Genomic DNA, 23911 nt, shown 5'->3' with positions numbered 1-23911 from the left:
ATGCAGTCTTAATAATAATGTTTGCAATGTGTATGTACGGGTGGATGAGAGGGGATTTTTGCATTGTTTTGAGAAGCTGTGACTCCAGATGTCCTAAAACAACTGGTAATCAAAGAGCTAAAGGGACATAAAGAAACCAGAATGAAGTCAGTGCAATTTAGCCTGGCTCGTATTACCTCCTGTGTCATTGTGTTGAAATGACCATGTATGAGAATCATGGTCCAACTCTTGTGTCTACCTTTTTGTTATTTTACTCCCAGTCATAAAGGAGCCGCGGCAACAGACTCGCTGAAGTGGAAATTGAAACTTACAGCTTGAAGAATGAGCATTTCATGAAACCTTTTTCTTTGTACCCTAGCTTTGCAAATTTGTGCACCACAGCGTAAACTTTCTGGCTCCTAAGAGGATCATTCTTTTCAGCCATCAGTCAGGCTGGTTCACAGTTCCTCTGCCTCAAACTTTTTCTGACACGCGCAAACACTAAAGCACATATGCGAGACATGAATGATGGAAGAGGAACCTTTCATCCGCCTGTCTCTGCACCTCTGTGCCAGCCTGGGGGGGGACTGGATCTAACAACTCTCCATCGATTGACCAGAACCAACGTACATGGCTCCCTCTGTTGCAATACCTTCCCCTTTTCTTTGCAGACGCCATCATAAATGTTCCATTACTTCTTCTAAAATGTTTGGGCGACCCACATTCTCAAACTAAGCTTTGACTTTGCGTGATGTGATTTTTACCGGCTGCTCTGCAGGTCTCTCCAGCACAGTTGTTTTATTTAAATTAGCCTCTCACCCACTAGAGACGAGACAAGACCTGCGAACGCGTTTGACATCGTGACTTTGCGGAACGATTTACATAACCTTTTGATTCTCTCGAGACGCAACTGTTGGTTTTGCGAGGAGTGTTTTTGATAAATTGAATGTTTTAGCTGCATTTTATTGTGAAAATAAAATTATTACTGATTTTTGTTATTGAACCACATGCTCATTACTCCGGGTCTTATCCTTAATTGTTCAGCATTGTGTTAAATGTGTTTCTGTTTGTTTTCATGGGTAGAAAAGCCACCGTTGCAGCCATGTGTGTGTGTGTGTGTGTGTGTGTGTGTGTGTGTGTGTGTTGTATGATAACATAGTAAGCGAGGCCTTACATTGATCTCTATTTTAGTCGTGTGGTTGTAAGCTTTTCAAAGAGCAGCCTGTGTTTCTGAGGCATTGATTGTTGCCCAGTAACGACGCACACGTTGTACAAATGCTGATTGACAGCTCTTCCTGGAATGTTGTTTTTGTTTATGCCACGCAACTTTCAGGGGGATTGAAGTCGTCTTTCTCTGCCTCTGAATTTGTTGTTGTAAATTGTTTCTCATCAAAATTGCGTTTGTGTTGAAAGGAGAACAGTGAGGGATGGAGGTCCAAAGATGATATGTTTTTTTGTTGAGCGTCAGAATTGTCAGGCTCACACAAGCTTGAGATGTTACCTCCTATGCTCCTAACAAGACTTCAATCTGTCCTGCTGCTCCCTGATTGGTAAACACTTGAGTTAAATCGTGTTTTCTTAGGTTGACTGCGTAATAAGCAGAATTGGTTTGATTTATACAGTGGCATGCTTAATAATTAAGTTCATATTACATCAAAAAAATGATAATCAGACTTTAAATATGAATTAAAATGGTACCAACAAATAAAGAAGTCACTCGTCCAGGTAACTTAGAATGTTTAATTGTCAGTAATTGCAAAACAGTTAAGTTTTGCTAACTTGTGTTTTTTTCAAACTGTGTTTACTTCGTCCTTTGCTCTGTAAAGTCAAATTGTCAATGATATAAATAGGCTTTTGTTTTGTCATTAATCAAGTGTCATTAGATATGATCAGTCCGACATACAAATTGCCTTATTATCTCTTTCACAATTATAGTCATGAGCTCAATAGAGTGAATGTTCGATGAATTGTTCTCTAATTAATTTAAGCCATTAAACAAAATAGCAAAAGCTTCTTGAGGGATGAGACTCGACAATAGATCCAAATAAACAAACCAAAATCCATGATCTTTGAGAAACTGAAAGTTAAGTGGACACAACATATTTATGTTTCTCCAGCTTGGACTAAGAAGTAGAGATTCTGAGTTGTGATGATGTGAAAATAATCAGTTTTTCTAATTCAGAATATATCATCATAAATAAAAATGTTACTTGGATCAAGTCAAGCCCCAAATTGAATACATTAGGTTAAAACGTTGTAACTGTGTATTAATGATCAGTAGAATTTTCTTAATAGTGTATTTTTAGACAACCTTCAATAAATATTTTAAGGTTGTATAAAGTTCTTTTTCATTTTTCACCAACTCAACACCTGTTTTTCTTTTACCTACATTCTTACACATGTGAAACGCAGTGGACCTTTAAAGTACGCAACTGATTCACAAACTCAACTTAAGTAACTACTAACATTTACAAAATACAAACGCACATTGTCAGTGGGAGACTGTGTTGTAGAGGCTGGAAGGAGGAAACCGTCATTAGGACACAGAGAGCTCAATTACACACTTCATAAAACAGGTACACACCCAACACCAGAACGCACAAACTGTAATCAGTCACAATCAGTTGAACACATCGTATTGGAAACCACTATGATATAGTATGCTTTCATTTTTCCTGCTGCTTCAGGCTGACTCTGATGGTAATGTGCACATCTTAGATCACTAAGAAATGTCAGAGAAGAAAAACATGCTGGAGATGGTTGATACTAAAAGAGCAAAATGCTGTGAAACGTAGTGGAAACATCAGGCTTTCATTCTGTGTCATTTCTGATGCTGAAAGACTATTTGTGAATGTAAGCAAAACTGATATATTAACATTTGTTCACTGCAGTGGTTTGTATCCCACATATAGGAGTCAGTATTTCTTCGGGGGAAATGATTCTGCTAGTTTTAGAAAATTGTGCACAAAATGAAAATGTGCGTAAAGGAAAAAGCATAATAAAGCTCCATTACATCATTTAAATATAATAGGACATAGACTGTAAATGGGCCTTACACTGATCAGGGACAATATGTGGATCTACAATGTGTTGGATTTCAAGTATCTGGCTGAATTATAGAGAACACAGACTTGGGAATTGAGGTTGCGCATTATTAAACAGTTTGCTACAGTGTATCCAACATTTTTACAAGAGAATCTAAAATTCGAATGCAGTGTGCTGCATTTAGAAAAGGAATTGTACTTTATTCAATGCTGCAACTTCTGTAGACCCCTGGATGTTCCCTTTCATTCGTGGCCCCTGTTTTGTCCTCAGGTGTCGAGGACCCACACTGTTGTTGGCTTTTAATCGCTCGTCAGTCAACCGCGATTTCAGAATCTGTTTTGACTCACACAGGTTGCGGATGTTTTCCGTAATGAACCTGATCCATGTGACAACCCTAGCTGATCCCCAGTTTTGTATTTGCAGGTTTAATGGATGTGTAATTGCTTGCTTTATGAATAATCAGAACAGCATGCACAGAGGAGTAAAATTGCGGGGCTTCAGCAGCCAAACAGCGTGGCGGTTCTGATGAGAGGGATCAGACCCAGTTATGTGGAAACCAGTGGGCGAGCTCTGCAGAGAAACATCAAAGCACACCGCTGTTGAACGCTTGCACTCTCCTGATTTGTGATCACACAGGATGTTTTACCTCTGACCTGGAGTCTGCGGAGTTGCACTCAACTCTCCGATTATGTCAAATATTTAAATATTAAAGTCACACTCAGAGGGATCATTATCTGGGACTGTCAGGACCAGCGCCGTGGGCAAGCCAAACTCAAATATTTTATCAAGCCAAAAATATGAGTGCTCTGAATTGAACAGGCCAGAATCTGCTTTAATGTCAAATCATTTAGTAAAACACAAAAATGTAAGGCACCTGTTAAAATGTTTGACTTCTGTACATATTCATTTTATCATCAAATAACGATTATAATTATAATAATACAATATTACAGATCCCACAGAAGAGAAAACTATAAGAGAAAGGCATTACTATTAAGTTATTTCCTAATGATCATTGTTATTATAATCTTATTGATTATTAGTGGTATTCTATGAGTCTAATGTTTACTATTTCTATATATCTATGGGAGTAGATTTCATCCTCTGTGTATTTTGCCTGTTATATATCTCAGTTAAGTGATCAGTTGAGTCTGGAAAATATCTGACCACAGGTTGTTGATGAAGCCTGGGGGTGTAGAGGACTCAGCTTCTGACCAAAATCGATGCTTGCGTTATCTTATCATATTCAATTCAATTGATATTATTTGACTTTATAATTTGATGGAAAAATATAGATATTTTGCTGCTGAATGTTGTTTTTCTCTATTTTATTATTGCCATGGGTTTGGAGGGGTGCCAAGTGGAATGGTTAAGCCCTGGCTCTCTGTCTACACTGCAGAATGGGGAGGCATTAATCTGGGCCAGCTGGACAGAGGGAAATTAGTGATCATTTACACTGACGGCATAATCAGGTTTCACGCTGTCCTCCGATACTAAATTGCTTCTTTTGTTCCACAAGATCTCCCTCTGTCTCTCCCAATCGCTCTTTGTCTGTGTCTTTCTCCCTCTCCTGTTTTTTTTTTTTTTACCCCGGTCGTTTTCTGTTATCGGTCATTAAGTGTCGCGTTTCTATGGAAACAGCCAGTTTGGCAGGAGTCGGCCCTGCGACGCTCGACATGGAGAAATATCCAGTTGAGTGTGTCGCCTCCGACCTGCCCGGGCTGTGTGTTGTGCTGCGGAGCCCCGGAGATCGGTCAAAAAAGAAAAAAGATGGAGCCGACTGTGACGTCTCTCAGCGGGGGCAGATATGGAAGGTCGTCAAGGTTGCCCCCCCCCCCCCCCATATAAAGGCACAAACACGCCACGATGGAGACGTCCCCGCCAGGCCTTATCTCTCAACCGGGGGGGGTTTGTGTAGCTGCTCTCTTAGTGCTGTCACTTCTAAGAGCACTGACCCTTTTGGCAGGTTACATGGGGGGGCTGTCTGTGTGTAATTAGGCTGTGCTCTGTGTGTAATGACTTAGCGTGGAGCCGCTCTCTATCAGGCCCAGAAGACAGCCGCTGTTAGTGTTAGTCGAGGGGGGGGGCCCGGCCATCACCGAGGGCAAGGCTATAGGAGGGTAGAGGTTAAATTGAGTTCCTGAGTCAGTGAAAATCCCCCGTATCACTTATTGAAAGGCAAGAGGGTTAAATATTCAGTCTGGGAGGTTTGAAATGTAATCTGCACTGTGAGTTTAAATTGTCTTTGGATGCCTCCCTCTCTCTCCTGTTCCGCCCGTGGTAAGACGGAGATAACTGGGCCACAGCAAAATGGCTGTCTCGGCGACTGTCACTCAGGTATGCATGTGCTGGGCCTGCAGAGTCAGACAGACAGACTCAAATAGCCGAGCATCTGTGTGTTGCATGTGGAAAAACATAACCTCTGAAATAGAGTACATTTCACAGCTGAGATCTTGAGAATGTCTCACTCTCTAATTGAACTCTGACTTATCAATCCTTCATGTTTTCTTAAGTACGTGATTGCTTTTAATGAGACAATTTCAAGTTTCCTGGGCAAAGTTTATTTTCTTTAAAACAAGCGTGACCCTTTTAAAACAATATTCATAAATTCCAGAGAAATAATTTATTTATATTCAGAGTGAATGGACAAATTATTCTGGTTGCCTTTTTATTTGCATCATATCCACTTTACCTGTAGCTTTTCTTGTCCCTGCTTTAACTACAGGGGGTAAACGATGTATGAGGAAGGAAAAAGTTACCGCTAGCCACTTCCTCTGGTTACATTGGTCCCTCGTAATGGACTAAGACAATTCATTGCCGTTTGTTGTGCGTTCTGTTGTTGAAGCTCTCTTGGTAACTTTGTAGATTTTCATGGCCGATGGTTGTGGACAGGGGCGTTTCTAGGATTGAAAGAAAGGGGGGGCTTAGCTCACTCCCAAATCCTAATTCTTAAAGGGACCACACACAATGGATGGAGAATGGGCCTGCCAGTGTCACTTCTGAGTTGTTTATTTGTTGTATTATGAGCAGAAGGGAATAATAGGCACTGATAATATGGTTTTAAATACTAAAGATAGATATTAATGCAAAGAATAGAGAGCTGTTGATAGTTATTTCTTACATTTCAAATTTGCTCGTTCACACTCAAGTAAACCTAAATTTAAGCAGGTAACAATCGTTAACATCTACAGAGCGACATTCTGTAACTACCTGTACTTACAATTTCACTCCGTGCATCATTTACTTTGAGCTAAACTCCTTGGCTGTCATCCTGCTGTTTTGATGAGAGAAGTTACTTGGCAGAATGAGAAAGCCAGCGCAGCCCGGATGCAGAATCCCCAAGGTCCTAGTGCCCGGTCTTTTATTGTTAAGTATGATATTGGATTGTAATTTGAAGGGGAGAAAACATACAAACCAGAAACACACTCACATATGTAGCATGTTAGAGTTATAAATAACTTGTCCATGTGTAAAACAATAGTTTAATTTTTTTTTAAGTTTAAAAAAAAAAAATTCACAACTATTTTTTTGGGGGGCTAAGGAACATTTTAGGGGGGCCTCCTAAAACAGGCCTAACAACGCCCCTGGTTGTGGATAAATCAACTCCCATGATCCCACGCTGCTTCACAACATCATCTAACTAAGCTGTTGTTATCGTTTTGATGGAGAATCCCCTAGTAGCTGAAGTTACATATTGTATACGTTTAATGTGCCGCATGGCAGAAGATGTTTTTTAGGTTTCTATATCAACATTAGAAGCCAACCTTATCCAAGATACTCCAGAGAAACCTTGCATGTTGTGTGGACAAAAGTGTGTACTGAATCATAAAAAATTCCATCGTTCTCCAGCAATTAAATTTGGATGAAAACAAACTGAAATGTTCAGCTCACATTAGAATATTTTCTGTGTTTAAGCAAAAAGCATTTGTAGGACTCTGTAATGACAAAAATAATTTTCTTCTAGCTGTGTTTTAGTCTGTACGTCCGGATAATGAGCTCTGTGTTCTACTGCCGTGCATGAACACGCTATTTTCACCCATTTAAATTACATAACATCCCCTCATTGACCTCTGCTGCTCCACTGCCGCTATGAAGTCTTTTCTCCAAATTATAGCTGATCCACACACAACTGATGCTGACTCTGCAAGTTGCCTTCCCCCAGCTCATTATGCAGTTCATATTTACCAATGCTTTACACGGGAGAGCTCAGCAGGGCAGATTTAAGATGACTTGTCTTATTTAAAGAACTTACAGGAACCCAGTAAGGCCGCCAGGATGATTTAACACAGTGGAAATGGAAGGGCGGTAACAGTTTATGGGGGAAATCTAGCTGCTGAAGTTTGGCAGGGGTCAGAATTGTGTGGAGCTGCAGTTTATTCAGCGAGGGGCAGATTTAGCATCTGTGTAAAAGATGCTTGGAGAGCTGCAGAGGACAGACAGATGGCGTGAAAGAGCAGCAGTGCTCATATTTTCCAGCTTGGATGACCCAGCACCCACATTAGCATGATCAGTGAACTGCAAACAAAAAATAATGCAATTAGACATTGATTATTCTGAATAAATAATGAATGGAAAACATTAGCCTTAATATGAGGGGATTTGTACAGGACAGTGTAGGTTTGATATAATATCAGAATCAGGTTTTATTGTCAAGCAGGTTTACACATACAAGGAATTTGCAGTGGTGTTTTTGGGCAATTATAAATAAATAAAATATATAATAGGAAACAAAAATGTCATGAAAAATACTATAGGCAAAATAAAAAAAATTCTATGACCGGGCAGGATTGTTAAAAATGTACAGTTATTGTCAAGTGTCACAGTCACAGGAAGGGACATCAGTGCCACCATCTTTACCTGCACAGCTCACCAGAGTCCTGGAGAGAGGGCAGGCTGCAGCTTCTCAGAGGAGCGAATGAGGCGCCGCAGTCTTTAAAATGTTATTGAATATGAATGTGTAGAGAGCTCTGGATGAGACGGTGTTTAGCTAGTCATTTGTATCAGTCGGGAGAAACAAGCCAAGCTCACAGTAAGACTGATGGACAGGTGCCAGGCGTTATCAGTGGCGTAGAAGTGGCGCAGTAATTAGTCAAATGAGGAGGAAGTGGAGGAGACGGCACGGAGAGAGAGCCCCCCCCCCCCCCCCCCCGGGGCTCTGTCTCCTCAGCAGGAGGACCTCTACGGCCTACTCAAACACACACACTGAACAACACGACCATGCAAACACAAATTCCCACACACATCAAAACATAATGTGTTGCAATGTAGTCAAAGAAAATCTTGGTCGCCTGAAATCATAACTACTGAGTCGCGGCATGTGGTCCTGGGGGGCGGGGGGCGGGGGGGAGAATCTGCACGTTATCTCTAGATACACTAAACTCTGAGTTCACTCTACCTGCCCTCATTAGCCTAAATTAATTGTAGATGAAGACAGCAACCTTGTATTTGCAGCATATTGAAATACCAATTTTTGCATTTTCACATTTGAAGTCTTTGTCACATATTTGATGCCCCCTGTTAGAGGATCAATCCTGGAAGGGTGTTAATGTTGCGCTTTTGTCCTTTTCAATTTAACACCAGAGACTGTGAGACCAATGAGAATGAAGTTGGACGGGAGCCCTATCAATCATCTAATTAACCTGGCGAACGGATGATAGATTTATACAGGGTGCACTTTAGAAGTCCTTTAGATACAGAAAAAAATGGGCACCACGTAAAAAGATGTGTGTGCCCACACACATACACACACAGGCCGTTTTCACACAGCTTGCACCTTAATTCCGTATAACAGGTACAGTCACCGAACTGGATCCATGTCTGTGTGAAGGCGAGAGCTGGCATGACACAACACAACATGATGACATCACACACCGGACTCACTTTACACTGGAGTAAAGCACAGGCGACATAACGATGGGTCTTCTCTGTGTTCTGAGTTCATGTGATGGGAGAGTATATTTTAGATGATCGTATGTTCGATGCAGAAACTGCTGTATTGACAGGAAAATACAAAAATACCACAGAGGCTGGAGGACACAATACAAAACAAAGGAAAGCTGCCATCACAAATAACATTATTTATTTATAATCACTGAAAACTGGCAGGGGGACGTTGTAGAAACTGCGGTTTATGGCGGGTTGCATGTGGATTACTGCTATGTTGGAAATGGAATAAGGGGCTGAAATATATATTTTACATTAAACCACAAAAATCTACTTAGGAACTGACGTAAATGTAAGGTTCTTTCTGTCTGTTCTGAAACAACAGCTAAGAAATAGTCACATATATCTCGGCCAATAATTTAGTTGTTTTTGCTATTTGGAATACGATTCCCCGTAAATCAAACAAATAACAAGTAACTTCAGTGGAAAATAGAAGAGTGACAGAACAGATTTTCCTTGTCAGGTATTTTCCTCAGGTAAAAATCATCCAGTGTGCCATTTAGTGTATTTGTGCGTTTAAAAGTTTGGGGCAAAATCGGGTCCTTCTTCCCCAGATGAAACATTGCTCCTGCAGTACCTCAAACATCTGGTTCGCATTCCTGATTTTTTTTCTTTCACTCAAGTGTCCACATCACGGAGTACCATGTCACTTACCAGACTCCTTCCAGTTTGAATTATCTACAATGGTCTTTAGAGCTGATCAGAAAGCCTCCGGGTAAGGGGCGTGACATTTCCCACACTAAGTGGTTGACCGATCAAAGAAGAGTGGTTGATTAGAGGAGCCTTTTGGGAGGCGAGCCAAGAGAGAGGGTGAGAAGAGGTGCTCTTTGTACAGTGTGAGACAAATAATGTGTGTTTTCAATATTGTAGACCCCCCCCCCCCATTTGAAATAATGAATCTGGAAGTGGCTATTTTAAATATTATTCATATATTATTGTTTACAGATTTTGATATAGACAAAGGAGGGGTCCAACAAAATATGTCCCAGGGAGGTTCTGGATCCTGCTCTGGAAGGATCTGAGGGGAAATGAAAGTTTTAAACGTAACTTTAACAATATGCAGGTCGTTTCAGAGCTATACGAAGCATCGAGTAGGAGCTGGGGAGGAGGATGGGCTGGACGAAGTCAAGAAAATAAGAGAAATAGAGAAGGGAAGAAATATAGGGAGGATATTTTCTGCGGTTGTCTATTTGAGAAAACCTTTGCGGATGGAGGAAAAAAAAAACAATTCCCTACCATCAGCAAGTTAATAAAAGGGCTGCAGTTTATCTCTGTCTACAAGACAAATACCCTGACTGCAGATGGAAAGGAGGAGAGGAGAGGGGGGGGGGTAGGGGGAGGCTGCCCCACATTTCTCCTCCGTCCTTCTCCACTCCTCCACTCCGACAAGTCTCTTAGTATGAATCCTTTCATCTGGTAGTCACCCAACTGGTCGGCTGGTTTGAACCGAGCAAGTCCAGCATCACGCACCACTTCTGCCCGACCCTTTGGTTCTGCTGACAGGGCTAATTAATGAATAGATACAAAACCGGGCAATTAAAATATCGCTGTGTACTCCATCTGTCCAGCCGGGCTTTTTTTGCCTCTCGGTATCTGCCGTCTGTGCCTTGGCATCATGAATATCCCTCTCGCACACTGTTATACTGACGTGCTGTATCTGTTTGGAGAAGAGGAGTTATTTTTATTCTTATTTGCTTGATCAATTTAAAACCCTCTGTTCAAAGGTCAGTTTTAATAAAGGGGATAATAGTCTGTGGATTAGTTAAGGTGGACTACAATGATGAAGCAGTTTTGCTACTGAATCAATGAATCTTAAATATTTAAAACCACTTCAGAGCAGTGGCGGCTCGAGTGTTTTTCCAGATCAGGAGACATAAAGCTGCCACATTTTACACAAAGGGGCCAAATATGTGTCCAACATCCATGTGCTCATTCAAGTCATTCCCTGTTTACTGTTAACGCTAAATTGTTTGCAAAGCCACTCGTTAAATCTATTTTGGAAATTGTTCCTTGTCTATGCACATTGTTAACTTCCAAAAAGAGAAGAAAATAAAAATTCTTAACAAAAGTGTTGTTTGAAATGGACTACTTGTTTTTCTTAGATTAATGACAGGACCTGGGGGCCATTCAGTGGCCGATCAGATTTCAGCGGGGGCCAGTGCCCTCTTTGCCCTGCCTGTGGATCCACCCCTGCTCTAGAGCGGCCTCAATTACACGAAACACAAAAAGGGAAGTTCTGTAAATGAAGATGAAAATTGGATCACTCAGGATGTTGATAAGATGCAATGATGCAGGGAAGACAAGTTCAAAAACACTGATCGAAGACAATCACACATTTACACTGTAGCTGCAGGTGAATAGGCAATTTCCCGCGTGGAGATTAAACAAAGCTGGATGTAATATGCAAAGTGTGTGTTGTTTGTTCATGTCTATGGCTGCGGTTGTGTTAATAATGTTTTCCTTTGTTTAGACCTGTGCGTATCACCAGTTGACAGTCCCTCTGATAATGTTACAGGAGTTAATCCACCCCTCCTCTCCTCCATGACATCTTTCTGCTTATTTCCCTCTCTAATCTCAAACTCTCCCTGAGGGGTGCATGTAAATATGGAGCCCAGCCTTTGTTTCCTTGGCTAAGTGCATGGATGCAGCCTGCTCTGAATTACTCTGCGCTGCTCCGACACTGTGCTGGAATCGTGTCTGTTTGCGCTGTAGCAGTACAGAGGTTTGTGATTTTAGAAATAAGAATGTCCACATCTTTTATCACCAATAACCGGATTAACCTTGTACATCTGGGCTTTACTTTCACATTTAACAGGATGCTCCTAATTTGTGGCAAACAAGATGCTTTGACTTTACTTTTGGGAAACAGTCATGGACTCTTATTACTCCTCTATTCTGTTCCTTCTCATAATCTGCTCAATTAACCCTGACAGTGGAGGCAGATTTATCTGTGAAAAAGTGTCATAATGTTGGAAACAATTAGACAACGAGTCCTTGACTCCAGACAGTAGGAAACCAAAGCAGGCTTTTAATTTCTGGCAAACATTGATTTTAAAGGATGAAATGACAACAGATACTGGTGAATCTTGGCCCAATTAGTTGTGTGGTTGCCAAATCTGACAGACTAATATTCGCAGCTGACTTGTTTTTGGAAACAATAATCTTGTCAAACTGGGTCTTGAATATGCACGTATCTGACATTGTGCTGAAATAATGAGGCAAAAGCTTCTTCTGCAGTGCAGAAAATCAACATCCTCACTTGTTGATCCATTAAGGAGATAATAAAAAAAGAGACACAGTGGTTCAGTGGTTACACCTGTCACAGCATTAAGCAGGGTTCCTACGGTCATGTAAAACCTGGAAAAGTCATGGAATTTTAAAATGCGTTTTTCAAGTCCTGGAAAAAAATAAAATCCCCAAAGTTTTGGAAAAGTCATGGAAATTTGTTATATTCATATTGTCATGTCGTTAATTTACGCTGAGTTTTAAATAATTCATATGATTTTAAAGAAATATAAGCAGGCATACATGGGTTTGTGTCATTTATGGTATACTGGATGCCTTGGAATTCTCATTGTTAGTTTAAATACTAAATGTTGTCACTTCATCGCGTATATTCTGAGATTTCACAAAATGTTTGGTCATGGAAATTTGGTTTTAAAGTTATTGAAAAGTCATGGAAATCCATTGGTCAAAATATCTATGAACCCTGATTAAGGTTCATGGTTCAAGTCCCGGTCTGGCCAGGGGGCTTTCTGTGTGGAATTTGCATGTTCTCCACATGTCTACGTTGGTTTTCTTTGGGTACTCCGACTTCCTCCCACAGTCCAAAGACATGCAGTGACTGGAGACTCTAAATTGACTGAAGGTTTGCCTCTCTGTGTTGGCACTGTGATTGGCTGGTGAGCTGTCCATGGTGGTCTCGCTCAACGTCAGCTGGGATTGGCTCCAGCCCCCCAGTGACCCTTTACAAAACGATAAGCTGTGTGGATAATGGATGGAAAAATAAATGTCATTGTTGTTTGCATTTCAGTGTAGATCTAACTAATCTTTGTATTATAACTTTGCTTTTAAAGTAACACAGTCACATTTAGTAATGATGGGGTCCTTGGTCTTAAGAGTACTAGCTGCTGGAAACATGGTGGATTGGAGACGGGGGTTTCGGACTCATATGGGGCTGTTTGTGAAGTTACTCCCTTGTGTTCAGCTGGTGTGATGCAGCACCGAGTTCTGGCCGCCATCAGAGCAGGTGGTAGATGAGCTGTAAACATGTCGTCCACTGCTGACGCACTGATCTGTCTCTTTTCCTCTCTCGTCTCATTGGGACTATAAACCTCCCCGAGACACCAACCTCACAGCAATCAGTGTTTCTGCTTTTTTTTCTGGACTCCTCTGGAGGCTTCCAGGTCCTATTGAACTACGAGGGGCTCCTGGTGTGCCGTGTCTTATCGAGCTCCTCCGAGGGGGCTGCAGCTCCCTATGTGTTCCCTCTTATTGAACTCTTCCCGGGGCCGGTTGGAAGCCGGGTCTGCTCGGCGGAGCCCACTAATATTCCTTAACGATGTGGCATCTGTCTCTGTCAAACTCGCCGCCGCTGCAGCCAGACGCGGCCTGTTGTAGCTTACTTCCCAGAGAGATAAGCAGTCCTCTCTTTTAGACACAGATGGAGCGACAATAACATCAACACCACCGAAGAACATCAGCTCCACCAGCGAACACAGTGAACAAAAAGGTCAACAAATAAGTCTTCGGGGGCAGAAAGAAATCATTTTCATTTGTTATCGTTTACTGTTTTGACTGTGTTGAGGAACATCGTGAAAAGTCCAAGGCGGAGCAAAACACGAGTCGCTATTGAAGAGTGAAGCTGAGGAGCGTCGGGGTCCACACGCGGAGCCGGGGCCTCTCTGATGAGCGTCGGATGAATCAGCATACCACTTTTGAACAGTCATCTTCTGGAGTCTCGCCACCCTCTGTCTTTCCATCTGCGTGTTTACAGAGACACTCAGAGCTTGGCACATGGCAACCAGTCATCATGGCTAATGATGGGAATGTGACGTGTGTGTGTGAGCTGCACAGAGGGTGTGAACGCGAGTTTAGCGCACATGTACATTTGCATGTCTCACTCTGCGTGTCTCTCTATGTGTGTGTGTGTGTGATTGTGTGATTCTCAGTGTGTACTTGAGTGTCCCGCCTGCCAGAGAAAGCATATTGGTGGCAATTGGCAAAGTTACTTCTGCCGGATCCTGTGTGAGCGTGAGCAGCAGAAGGTTGGATTGGCTGTCGCGGCGCTCTGTGGAGCCACCTCTCCTCTTTTCCTGTGAGAACGACAGCCCGACACACAGCGCTGGCCAGGCGTCACGACTTCCAGCCAACAGCATGACTGATTCACACACTGTTATTTGCTCCACAGCCTTTCCCTATGAATTATCATTCCTCTCTACGGAAATGATGGGCATCAAAGAGCAGACATGTCCATTTTATTTGTTCTTTCTATTTTCAATGCACAGTTTTTTTTTCTAAAATGCTGCTCAGAGCCGACATTTCTGTACAGTTAATGGCACTAAAACACACCCATAGTCTCTTAGTGGGAGAGGAACACCAATCAATGCACTGAGACTTTATAGATCATCTAGCTTACTGGAGCGATTGGTCTGAGTACCTCTTGCACCATCGACTATGTATCACTCTTATGGGATTTTGTGTACATTAAAGCAAATCAATTTAAGCGAATCGATAAAATAAAGTTAAATCAAAACTCCATTTTATCTCCTCTGATATTTAAAGATGGTCGGATAATAGGTCTGCTGTACTGTAAAAACACAACTGAGTAGATACAGTACAAATGCAACAGTACTGAATGTGCTCTTATACAAATTAACGGATTTTAATTTGAGTTGTAATATCATCATGTCACATTGTTATTTCTTCTAAATTTCAAGACTTATTTTTGCTCCAGAGTGAAGGTTGTGGTTTTAAATGCAAATTTAAAACTTTGCTTAACATGTGACAGCCCACTGTGTCATCACCCATTGTCACCCATTGGTTTGTGAGCCGCTGTCTTGAAGCGCCATTTTGTTCAAAAATAACCAAAACCGAAGTAACTCCATTTGGAGGAGCTGGGGGAGGAGCCTCGGTGAGAGCTCGAGGACCCTGCACTCACATCTACACCCGCGAACTACACCCATTGGATGTTACTAGCTGTCAATCATATGGTATCCATTCCCCAATGCATACCATGCAATATCGTCTATTAGAAGTATAGTCATTTTCTCTTAGACTTAGAAAGTGACTTATTTTTGCAACAGTCGTCCTCTGCTGGTCATTTGAGAGAATGCTTGTTTCAAGTACTTTAGCATCGACTTCACTTTCTCGACTTGGAGTGGAACATCAAAACCAATCAAGTGTTATACCTCCTTACTGTGTTTGTACAATGCATAAAAAATGTATCAATATATTGATCTTTTGTTATATTGCAATTGATGACAACTATTAGCATGTTTCTCTATGTTTCTGGTATTTGTTCACCTCAGCTCCAACATTGCAAATGGTGATCAGTCTGCTGCTTCTCCTTCTGCTGGACCATTACCTGTGAGTGAGTCAAGCTCAAAAACCCTCAAATATAATTTCAGCTGGGCTAATGCATGAGGGCCTTCAGTGATGATGGTCCCTCCTCTCCGGCCTGTAGCTAAAGGGGATTTCAAAGCCCCCCCCGGCCTGTCGTGGCAAACATTACCAGGTGCCGTCCGTCTGAGTCACTTCCTCCTGCAGCCTAATGCTCGTCGGCCGGCTGCTTCTTTCTGGGCCCGAGCTCCGTCCGGTTGACAGCGCCCCTCAATCTTCCCTCAGACAGGGCAGGGACCTCATCTGCCCCGTTACAGGAGGATGTAATGGCTGACCTGTCAGGAAGATGAGCGCCATACACCCCTATCTATCTCTATTTGTCTCCCTTTTGTGTTTTTATTAGTCCACAAGGAGTGATGAAACGGGAAATGGATTTCCTCAGGAAAACACCCATAGTTGATCGCACACAAAAACAAATGCTAGTGCTTTTTATTATGTCACAGCACATGATACATGATAGAGAGGCATAGATCACTGGAGGAGGGAACAAACTGTGTATGTGGATATATCTGGATTTCTTTACTCATCCATCCATTATCTATATCACTTCTGCTTTGAGGGTCACAGGCTGGAGTCAATCCCAGATGACACTGGGTTAGAGGGGGGCACAAACACTGGGCAAACTGCACACAGAAAGGTGCTGGTTCAAACCTTGGGGCCTAACCACTGCCCCACTTTGCTGCCACTAGATTATTCTATGGGCCCCAGTGCCCCATATTCAAACTATAGAGACCTGTTTGATTACCTCCTGATGCTTGCACCCCTGTGTAGTTGTTGCAGGAATTGTTTTTTACTTTAGTTTAAGTACATGGCAAGATCGATCTTTTTTATTTTTAACATTTTCCTTATTTTCTCAGAGAATAATTCTTAGATCTTGATGAGAAAATCAGGCATGCTTAGGGAACCGATATCTACGAGTATGTGTTATTGAGTGCCGATCCAAATATAAATCTCAGTCTAGTGAATTTAAATGTGATTTCAGAATATCAATAAATTAAGTCAGTAATTACATGCTGGACGACTCCAGCAATAGCAAAGCATATTCTAATATATTCAAAACACAGGCAGTGTTGTGTCAAACCCGTTGGAACTTGACTAGCGGAAAAAGTAACAGCCCCAACTGTAACCTGTATTTTTTATCTGGACCCACTATTGATCTTGATCAACCCCAGTTTGATAATCCTTCGGCCTGTGTTTTTTAAATGAGGGCTGGTGGCCATTTACTAACTGTGTGTGTGCTGCAAGTTGTGGACCACAGTGACAGTGGTTGACTCAATTTGTTAATGGTTTGCTGGCGTTATGTTTTGAGGAGGTAATTTGGCAGTATATTTTCCATTTAGGCTGTTTGATGATTGTGGTATTGGATGCTGTACAAATACACAGTACACGTCTGACGTTTTCAATCCCTAAATACTAAGGCCAAGTCAAGTTTTCTGATCCAGAAAATTTTTTTTTTTTTTAGATGGGATTCACAAAAAGGACCATCCTGTTTATTAAAACAAAAATATTTTTAGGAATCCTTACATATTGATCTCTCACTTCTATCTTCTGTTTCTAAGCTCAGAGCAGACAAGGCTCTGTCTGTAATGTCCCTGAGACGGTCATGAATCTTCCAGAGAGGGAGGCAGAGGCAGAGAGCACTACCACACATTAAGGAAATGAATATTGATTTAAAAACAAATTTGACATGGTTTTTAAATCGACTTGAAAATGCATCGCTTATAAGAGTCAAGAGTTTCTAGTCTGTCAATGGAGCGGAGAAAACTTTGCTCTGGTTTTATGGTTTAATAAGATTCCATTAATGGCTTCTTCCACCTTGACAAAAAGCCCTCTGGAATGAGTGTGTGTGTGTGTGTGTGTGTGTGTGTGTGTGTGTGTGTGTGTGTGTGTGTGAGTCCCTGCGGTGATGTGTATGTGAAAATGCACAGCAACGCTCATTTGTGCTAACGTTCACGTGATTATTGGTTTGAGGACCGCCTCACTTAGAACTGAAGGGTAATGATGGATATACAGTGTGTGTGTGTGTGTGTGTGTGTGTGTGTGTGTGTGTGTGTATGTGTGTGTGTGTGCAGAGACTGTTAAATCGCAAACTAATGACTTTCTAGGGATGAGGAGCCCAAGCGAAAAAATGTAACGAAAAGATTTGAACCACCTGTTTCACTCGTCTAAAAACATTTACAGATAAAAAAAAAATGTTGTCGCATTATTAAGGAGCCTGCAGATTTCACCTTCAGGTTTCACTTTGAGAAGTAGAAGTGTTGTTTGAAACTAAGCAGGATCCTTGATTCCCTCAGAGGGCGGCCAAAATAAGACACCGGGCAATCTCACCAGAGTGCTCGGCTGGCGCGGTGGGAGCGTCTGGGGCCAGGTTTGCCTGCTCGCTGGGCCGGTGGAAGGAAACTGCCTCTGGCGGCCTGCCCAGCTCCCGGCTTGACAGAGATGGATCGTATGGACCCCAGTGTTTTCCTTTCCTAATTGCTGCACATCAACACATCAATCCCACAGACGTGATATTTCATAACAGAGAAGGAGATCATTACTTTGACCGTTTTAGAGGAATTATTCAGTCAGGAGACCTCGGACTGGGCTGATTTCAGTCGTGTGTGATCGAACTGATACGTGAGCTGTCGCGTGTTTGTGTGTGTGTGCATGCGTGTGGGCGGATCAACGATTGAATATCAAATACCATAGACGGACTCTGAAACCTGACGCCAAAATAGCCTTGTTTAATTAATGCATAACCAGATCACATGATACATGCACACAGTGTTTCTCTCGCTCTGAACAGAACCAACTGAGAATGCATGAGACTGGCAAACTGCAGTGTTGTAAAGACTCACCTTCCAGGTCTTTGTGCCATATTTATAGGCCTCAACTGACGAAGGACAAAAATATGGAAAAAAAAGAATAAACGAATAAACAACCAAACAAATAAATGAAAACTAAATCTAGCTTAAAGGGGCTATTTTTTGTAACCCTACATTTATTGATTTCTGTATTTCTGTGTTCATTTCTTAATTTATGAAAGATTGACTCAGTAAAGCCAGATTATTTGTAGCATTGTGATCATCAGATCTACTAGTTTTTCATTTTCTATTTCCACATTTATTTATTTAACTAGTTTTTTTGTGTCCCTCATATTATCCAGGCTGTTTTCGTGTTTTTTTCTAAAGTTTTGCTGTGAGCCTCCAAGTTTGATTTGCATATACGTGGTTGTTAAAGTGCACAGTCGCCGCTAAGTGAATGAAAGAGATGGATAACATCAAAGGAGTAAAAAGATAGCGTGTCCACGGGTTTAATAGCTGTTTAATGACACATATGTTAAGAGAGTATTGTTTCACAGATTCTGTCATATGTTTTAAGAGCAGTATATTCCTGAAGCTCCAGTATAGTCTTGTAAACTAATGAAAAGCATAAGGTTGTGAAATACTTGGCAGTAAAAGAAAAACCATGAATTTCACCATGTTCTCCAATTGTGATGTCAGTGGTCTCTTGTCTGGTCAATTCTTTCCTCTGCGTTGGAACAGACTCCTGTTAAGGCTGAAATCAACTTCTTTAAAAGTCTTACTTTGACCTCAGAAACACTTCAAACCTGAATTAAAGTCTTTGTTCTGCCAAAGTGTTTAAGAAGAGACATCAAGTTTTTCCAATTAATTTTCAAAATGACTTTTTTTTAAAGTATATATATATTTATAACGACATGTCTCCAAAACGTCCTCCCACCGGTCTGAAGATCAATCATATTTAATGAGTGGCTACATCTGAAACATGTGTGATATCTTCTCTTCAGGCGGCTGTGGACTCTTTCAATCTTTCGAGCTGTAGATTTAAACTAAAGTCTGATATTCTACTTATTGTGACTATCTGTTAAAACCACTGCAGTACATCCTCATATCAAGCGTTCAGTATCAAATGTCTAATCACTTGAGTAAAATGATTGATTGTTTGATTGAAGAGGTCAAATTTGAGTTAATCAATGTATAAGGCCGATTAAACCAAACACAAAAAAATAGGAGAATGTGAATACGACACTAATTGCTTTTAAATATTCGACCACAACAGGCTTTTCCTGGTTTTCCTCAGACAGAACTATACAAAATGGGTTTTAAGGTGTGAAAGTGGGTCTCTCTGTGTCTTAGGGCAGCAGGATATGAGCTAATCCCTCGGGCAGTGCTCGGTTGTATGATACAGATCCAACAGAGAGCCGTGGATGCTGAGTCAGCCACAACTCTTCCAGGGGTAGCAGACTAATCTCCCAAGTACCTTCCTCTGTCAGTGGTCCAAGCATCTGTCATTCTACCTCTGGAGGCCCCTCCTCCCCAGACATCTCAGTTCCTCCTGGCACCCAAAACCCATTTCTATGACTTCTTTTAAAAGGTTTGCAAATTTGGAGTGTGCTTTATGGGTCTTGACCAGTGACAGTATATGAAGATGGATGACTCGTCTCCACTTCCTCCCACTATCCAGAAGTGAAGCCAAACATATCCTGGTTGTATCCACACTGCCATCTTGTGCTGAAAATACGATTTGGAGACAGAGTCGGATCGGGGGGGGGGGGGGGGGGGGGGGGGGGTGGGGGGGGAGGGTGGAGCCACAGCACCGAGGTTATACATTCACTCCAATTTTGATGTTCATCCCCATTTTTATAGCATCCCAAAACTAATTAAAACCAAAATGAACACTTGCACAAACGTTATTGTGATAACATCTACCTAAAATGACGGAAATTATATTTGAGAAAAAAATATCTGTTTAAAGAATAAATGGGGGAGGCAGCGTGTATGACCAATAATACAGCCACCAGGGGGAGATCAAGATGAGTCATATTGTTCATCTTTATAAACAGTCTGGTCTTAACTGGTTCTTATCTGTGTGAAGCTGTAAGAGTTCTTTTTAGAGCCAATTTCTGATTGATAATAATTCCTACTTTCACTTTAATAAGTTTTCACTGCTAAAAAGTCTTGGGCTTGTTGAGTTCAGGATATTCTTCATTCAACCAGTGGATCAATTCACCAACATGTTGTCACCAGGCTGTACATAAGGCTAATTGTCGTAGCTTTAAAAGAGTTAACGTTGTGGAGACGGAAGGTGTTCACCCGGCAGTGAGGATCTGCTGGAGTGCGTTTGTGTTCATTTAATTTGATCCTGACTGCCAGACTGCATCTAGCACGCTAAGTGCTCTGCCATTAAGCCTCGGTTCTGTGTTTAATTCTGCTACAGGGCTGACGCTTATGGGTATAACACCAGGCTGTGTGCCGCCCGCTTTGCAGTAAATGTTTACCATCCCATCGCCTGTGCTACCTCTGGAATAAGCAAACCCTCTCCCGTGTGAGCCTCTCGATTGAAACAATGGCTCCGGCCGCCTGACCTTTGATTCCCTTTTGTTCTCCGTCTGCAGATTTATAACGAGAAGAAGAGCCAGTTCGAGATCAAGAGAAATAACCCCAAGGACTTGGTGGAGCGAGTGGCCCGGGACATCTCCAAGCTGCTCAACAGTAAGAGGAAAGCCCTGGAGGTAAGAGGCTGGTTCTCCACACGTTGTAACACCTGCATGTGTACAAACACACTCTGTACTCTCGTAGTGCACAGGTAACAAACACACTGCATCCTTTGAATTTCCTGGAAAGCCAAGTTACTGTTGATACAAATACATTCAGTGACTTATATATATATATATTCAAATATAATATGTAGAATATATTTATCGAACGTGCCTCATTGTGTGTACACGCTGAAATAGAAATCAAATACAATTGTTCACTTTGTATCATCCTCTTATCTATTTGTTAGCATGTTCCTAAAAGACAAAATACATTGCATTATTAAATAGAATAAAAAAGGTAATAGATGATGTATTTCTTCCAAATACTTAAATTAAAATACAGAAAATAGGTAGATTATATTGACCTTTCACTACGGACAGAATAATATTTGTAAAGAGTAAAGTGCAGTGGCAAAGGATGATTGAACTTCCTCCAATGTTGAGTGATTGAAGGATGTTGACTTTCTTCCTTCAATTTCTTGAGAGCAGTGTATTTCCTCTGAATTATTGCAGTAGGTTTTTAAGATTATTCTTTTTTTCTGCTGAGCATATTTGAGTTTCTTGTTTTCCTGTTCAGTATTGACTGCATACATTGTGTAGTCTGCAATGTTGTCAGTTATTTCTGAGGTTATCACTGCAGCGTCCTGCATTCTCCCAATATAATTATTCCCGCTGTTATGTTCAGACAGTTCTGTGATTATTCCAAAAAATGGTTTTGCTTTCACAGTGAGGAACCTCCGAGAGAGGAAGAGGAAGAGGGGAGGCCACTCTGGGATGAGAGTAGCGACAGGGAGGGAAATAAGGGAACGTGTAGACAATCGATGAAGAAAAGGATCATCTATCTGATGAGTCCAGAAATCTGTCTGTATGTGGAACGTATATGTCAACAACCTTTCATCTAATCGGCTTTACACTCTGCGTGTGTATTGTTAAGGGCCCAAAACAATGCAAAGTCGAATTTGGTGCGATTCGGACGTTTGAGGGTTCAGTATTCACCGGTGCTACAGAGCGCTGTGGCTGGGAATCATCAAAGCACGTTCAGGATAACTGGTTCTCCACGGTTCTGCTACTGAGTCGAGCTTCCCTGAAGTATAAAATAAACAGGTGAACAGCTCCGTGGTTCTGTGGACTGAGTCCTGCCCTCGGTCTTTTACAGTGTCAGAGTGAAAAGCTGCAGCCAGCGTCACCACGAACCAGCAAACAGGCTGGTTAAGAACGTGCACTGCACTGGTCTGAGCTAATTCTGAAAAAGACAAACTAGAACACAATAAAAGTGTTGCTGTCTGCAGTGCAGTAAATATCTTTTCAAGTCACCTTCACACTTAAAATTACCGGACGTTGAGGGTTCGTAATTCCCAAATTACCTGATTATAATTTGTATTCTTTTGCTTTTTAAACCTTAATTTGTCCCCCCCCCCCCCCCCCCTCAATGGCTGTGAGAAAGTCCTTTTAATCAGACTGTGATGCTCATCATCTTCACCCACACGTACACACACTGCACACACACACACACACTGATTCCTTTGAATCACTCTGATCAGCTTCATCGTGCTGCAGGAGCTACACACACTCGCTACACTGAAATGATAGAATCTACATGTATTCCCATCCCTCTTGCTCTAACGCACACTACGGTTTCAGATCATATGTGTGTGAGTTTCTCGTCTGTGAGTGCCTGTAGGGGATAATTAGAATTTCGTCCATGTGGCTCCTCGTTTAAGAACGGGCCGGTTTCAGGCTCTGTCCACTTTCACTTCTCTCTGTTTCTGCTCAGATTTGGTCAGTCAAGGCAAGAGCATGGAGGTTTTTTTTTTAACACTGCTGAATCCTCACAAAGGGGCAGGAGTGTATATCTGTCGAGAGCATGAGGCCTTGTGGGACGAGGCACATTCATGCCAAGGGGAAGCAGAAGTCTCTCAAAGGCACGGTTAATTCTCCGGCTCGGATCCTGAAAGGGAAGAGAAGGTGTTACTGTACGTCTCCCGTGGTCATGTGTAGGATTGGATTTGGAAGAGCAGAGCATTGATCCTCCAACCCGGTTTTCCTTTTCAGTACCACTTCCACCTCTTTCAACACACACACACACACATACAGAGACACAGACACACAAACCCGACCCACCCCACCCTAACCTCCACAGGCCACACTGTCACCTCACATCCCGTCTGGGAGATTCACTCAGGAGGGAGGAAATGAGGTGAAAAAAGAGAGAGGCTGGAATGAGAATGTCTCCCTGGGGCGTGGAAAAATCAAGAAAATGATGTTCAGAAATTCATAGATTTAAAAATGAGCACAGAGCGGGAGGGAAGTAGAGAGGGAGCCGAGGATGGCGGGGGGGGGGGGGGGGGGGGGGGGTGGGGGGGGGGGTGGGGGGGGGGGTGGGGGGGTAGAGAAGACTTTGGGGAGAAAGAAAAAAAAATAGGAAGCCGGGGGAAGAGAGCCAAATAAAAAAGGAATTGCAAAAAGGAAACGAAGTGCGCCAACAAATAGGGAGCCATTAGTCATCATGTAGAACAAACCTCAACAAGACGTATGCAACAAGTTAACGCGTTTCATTTTTTAGAAGGTTGGGATTTTCAGTTTTCACTGGAACTAAAAATTCAAGACATTATGTGAATATATTCATGTGGACTTATTATTCATACGAGGAGAAAAGTGAAAGCCATGTCTTAATGCACTCTGTAGATAAGAAGGTCTCAAACTCTGCTCGGCGCTGTATTGACAGCGTTTTATATTCCAGGCTGTTTCTACCCCCTGTAATGGTTATTTAGTCCCATATAT

General features: G+C 41.9%; 1 protein-coding gene across 1 annotated transcript in view; it reads left to right on the top strand.

Annotated features, from left to right (window-relative positions):
• Positions 1 to 23911, top strand: part of cacna2d2a (calcium channel, voltage-dependent, alpha 2/delta subunit 2a) — a 144618-nt gene that overhangs the window by 20100 nt on the left and 100607 nt on the right. The window contains exon 3 of the mRNA XM_062404065.1: positions 20987 to 21103. Within this exon, the coding sequence (XP_062260049.1) occupies positions 20987 to 21103 (117 nt within the window). The remainder of the gene's footprint in view (positions 1 to 20986; positions 21104 to 23911) is intronic.

This window comes from Platichthys flesus, chromosome 2 (assembly GCF_949316205.1).
Source record: "Platichthys flesus chromosome 2, fPlaFle2.1, whole genome shotgun sequence".
Classification (NCBI taxonomy): Eukaryota; Metazoa; Chordata; class Actinopteri; order Pleuronectiformes; family Pleuronectidae; genus Platichthys; species Platichthys flesus.
Note: the sequence above shows the minus strand (reverse complement) of the source record. Positions and strands in the feature narration are given on the sequence as shown.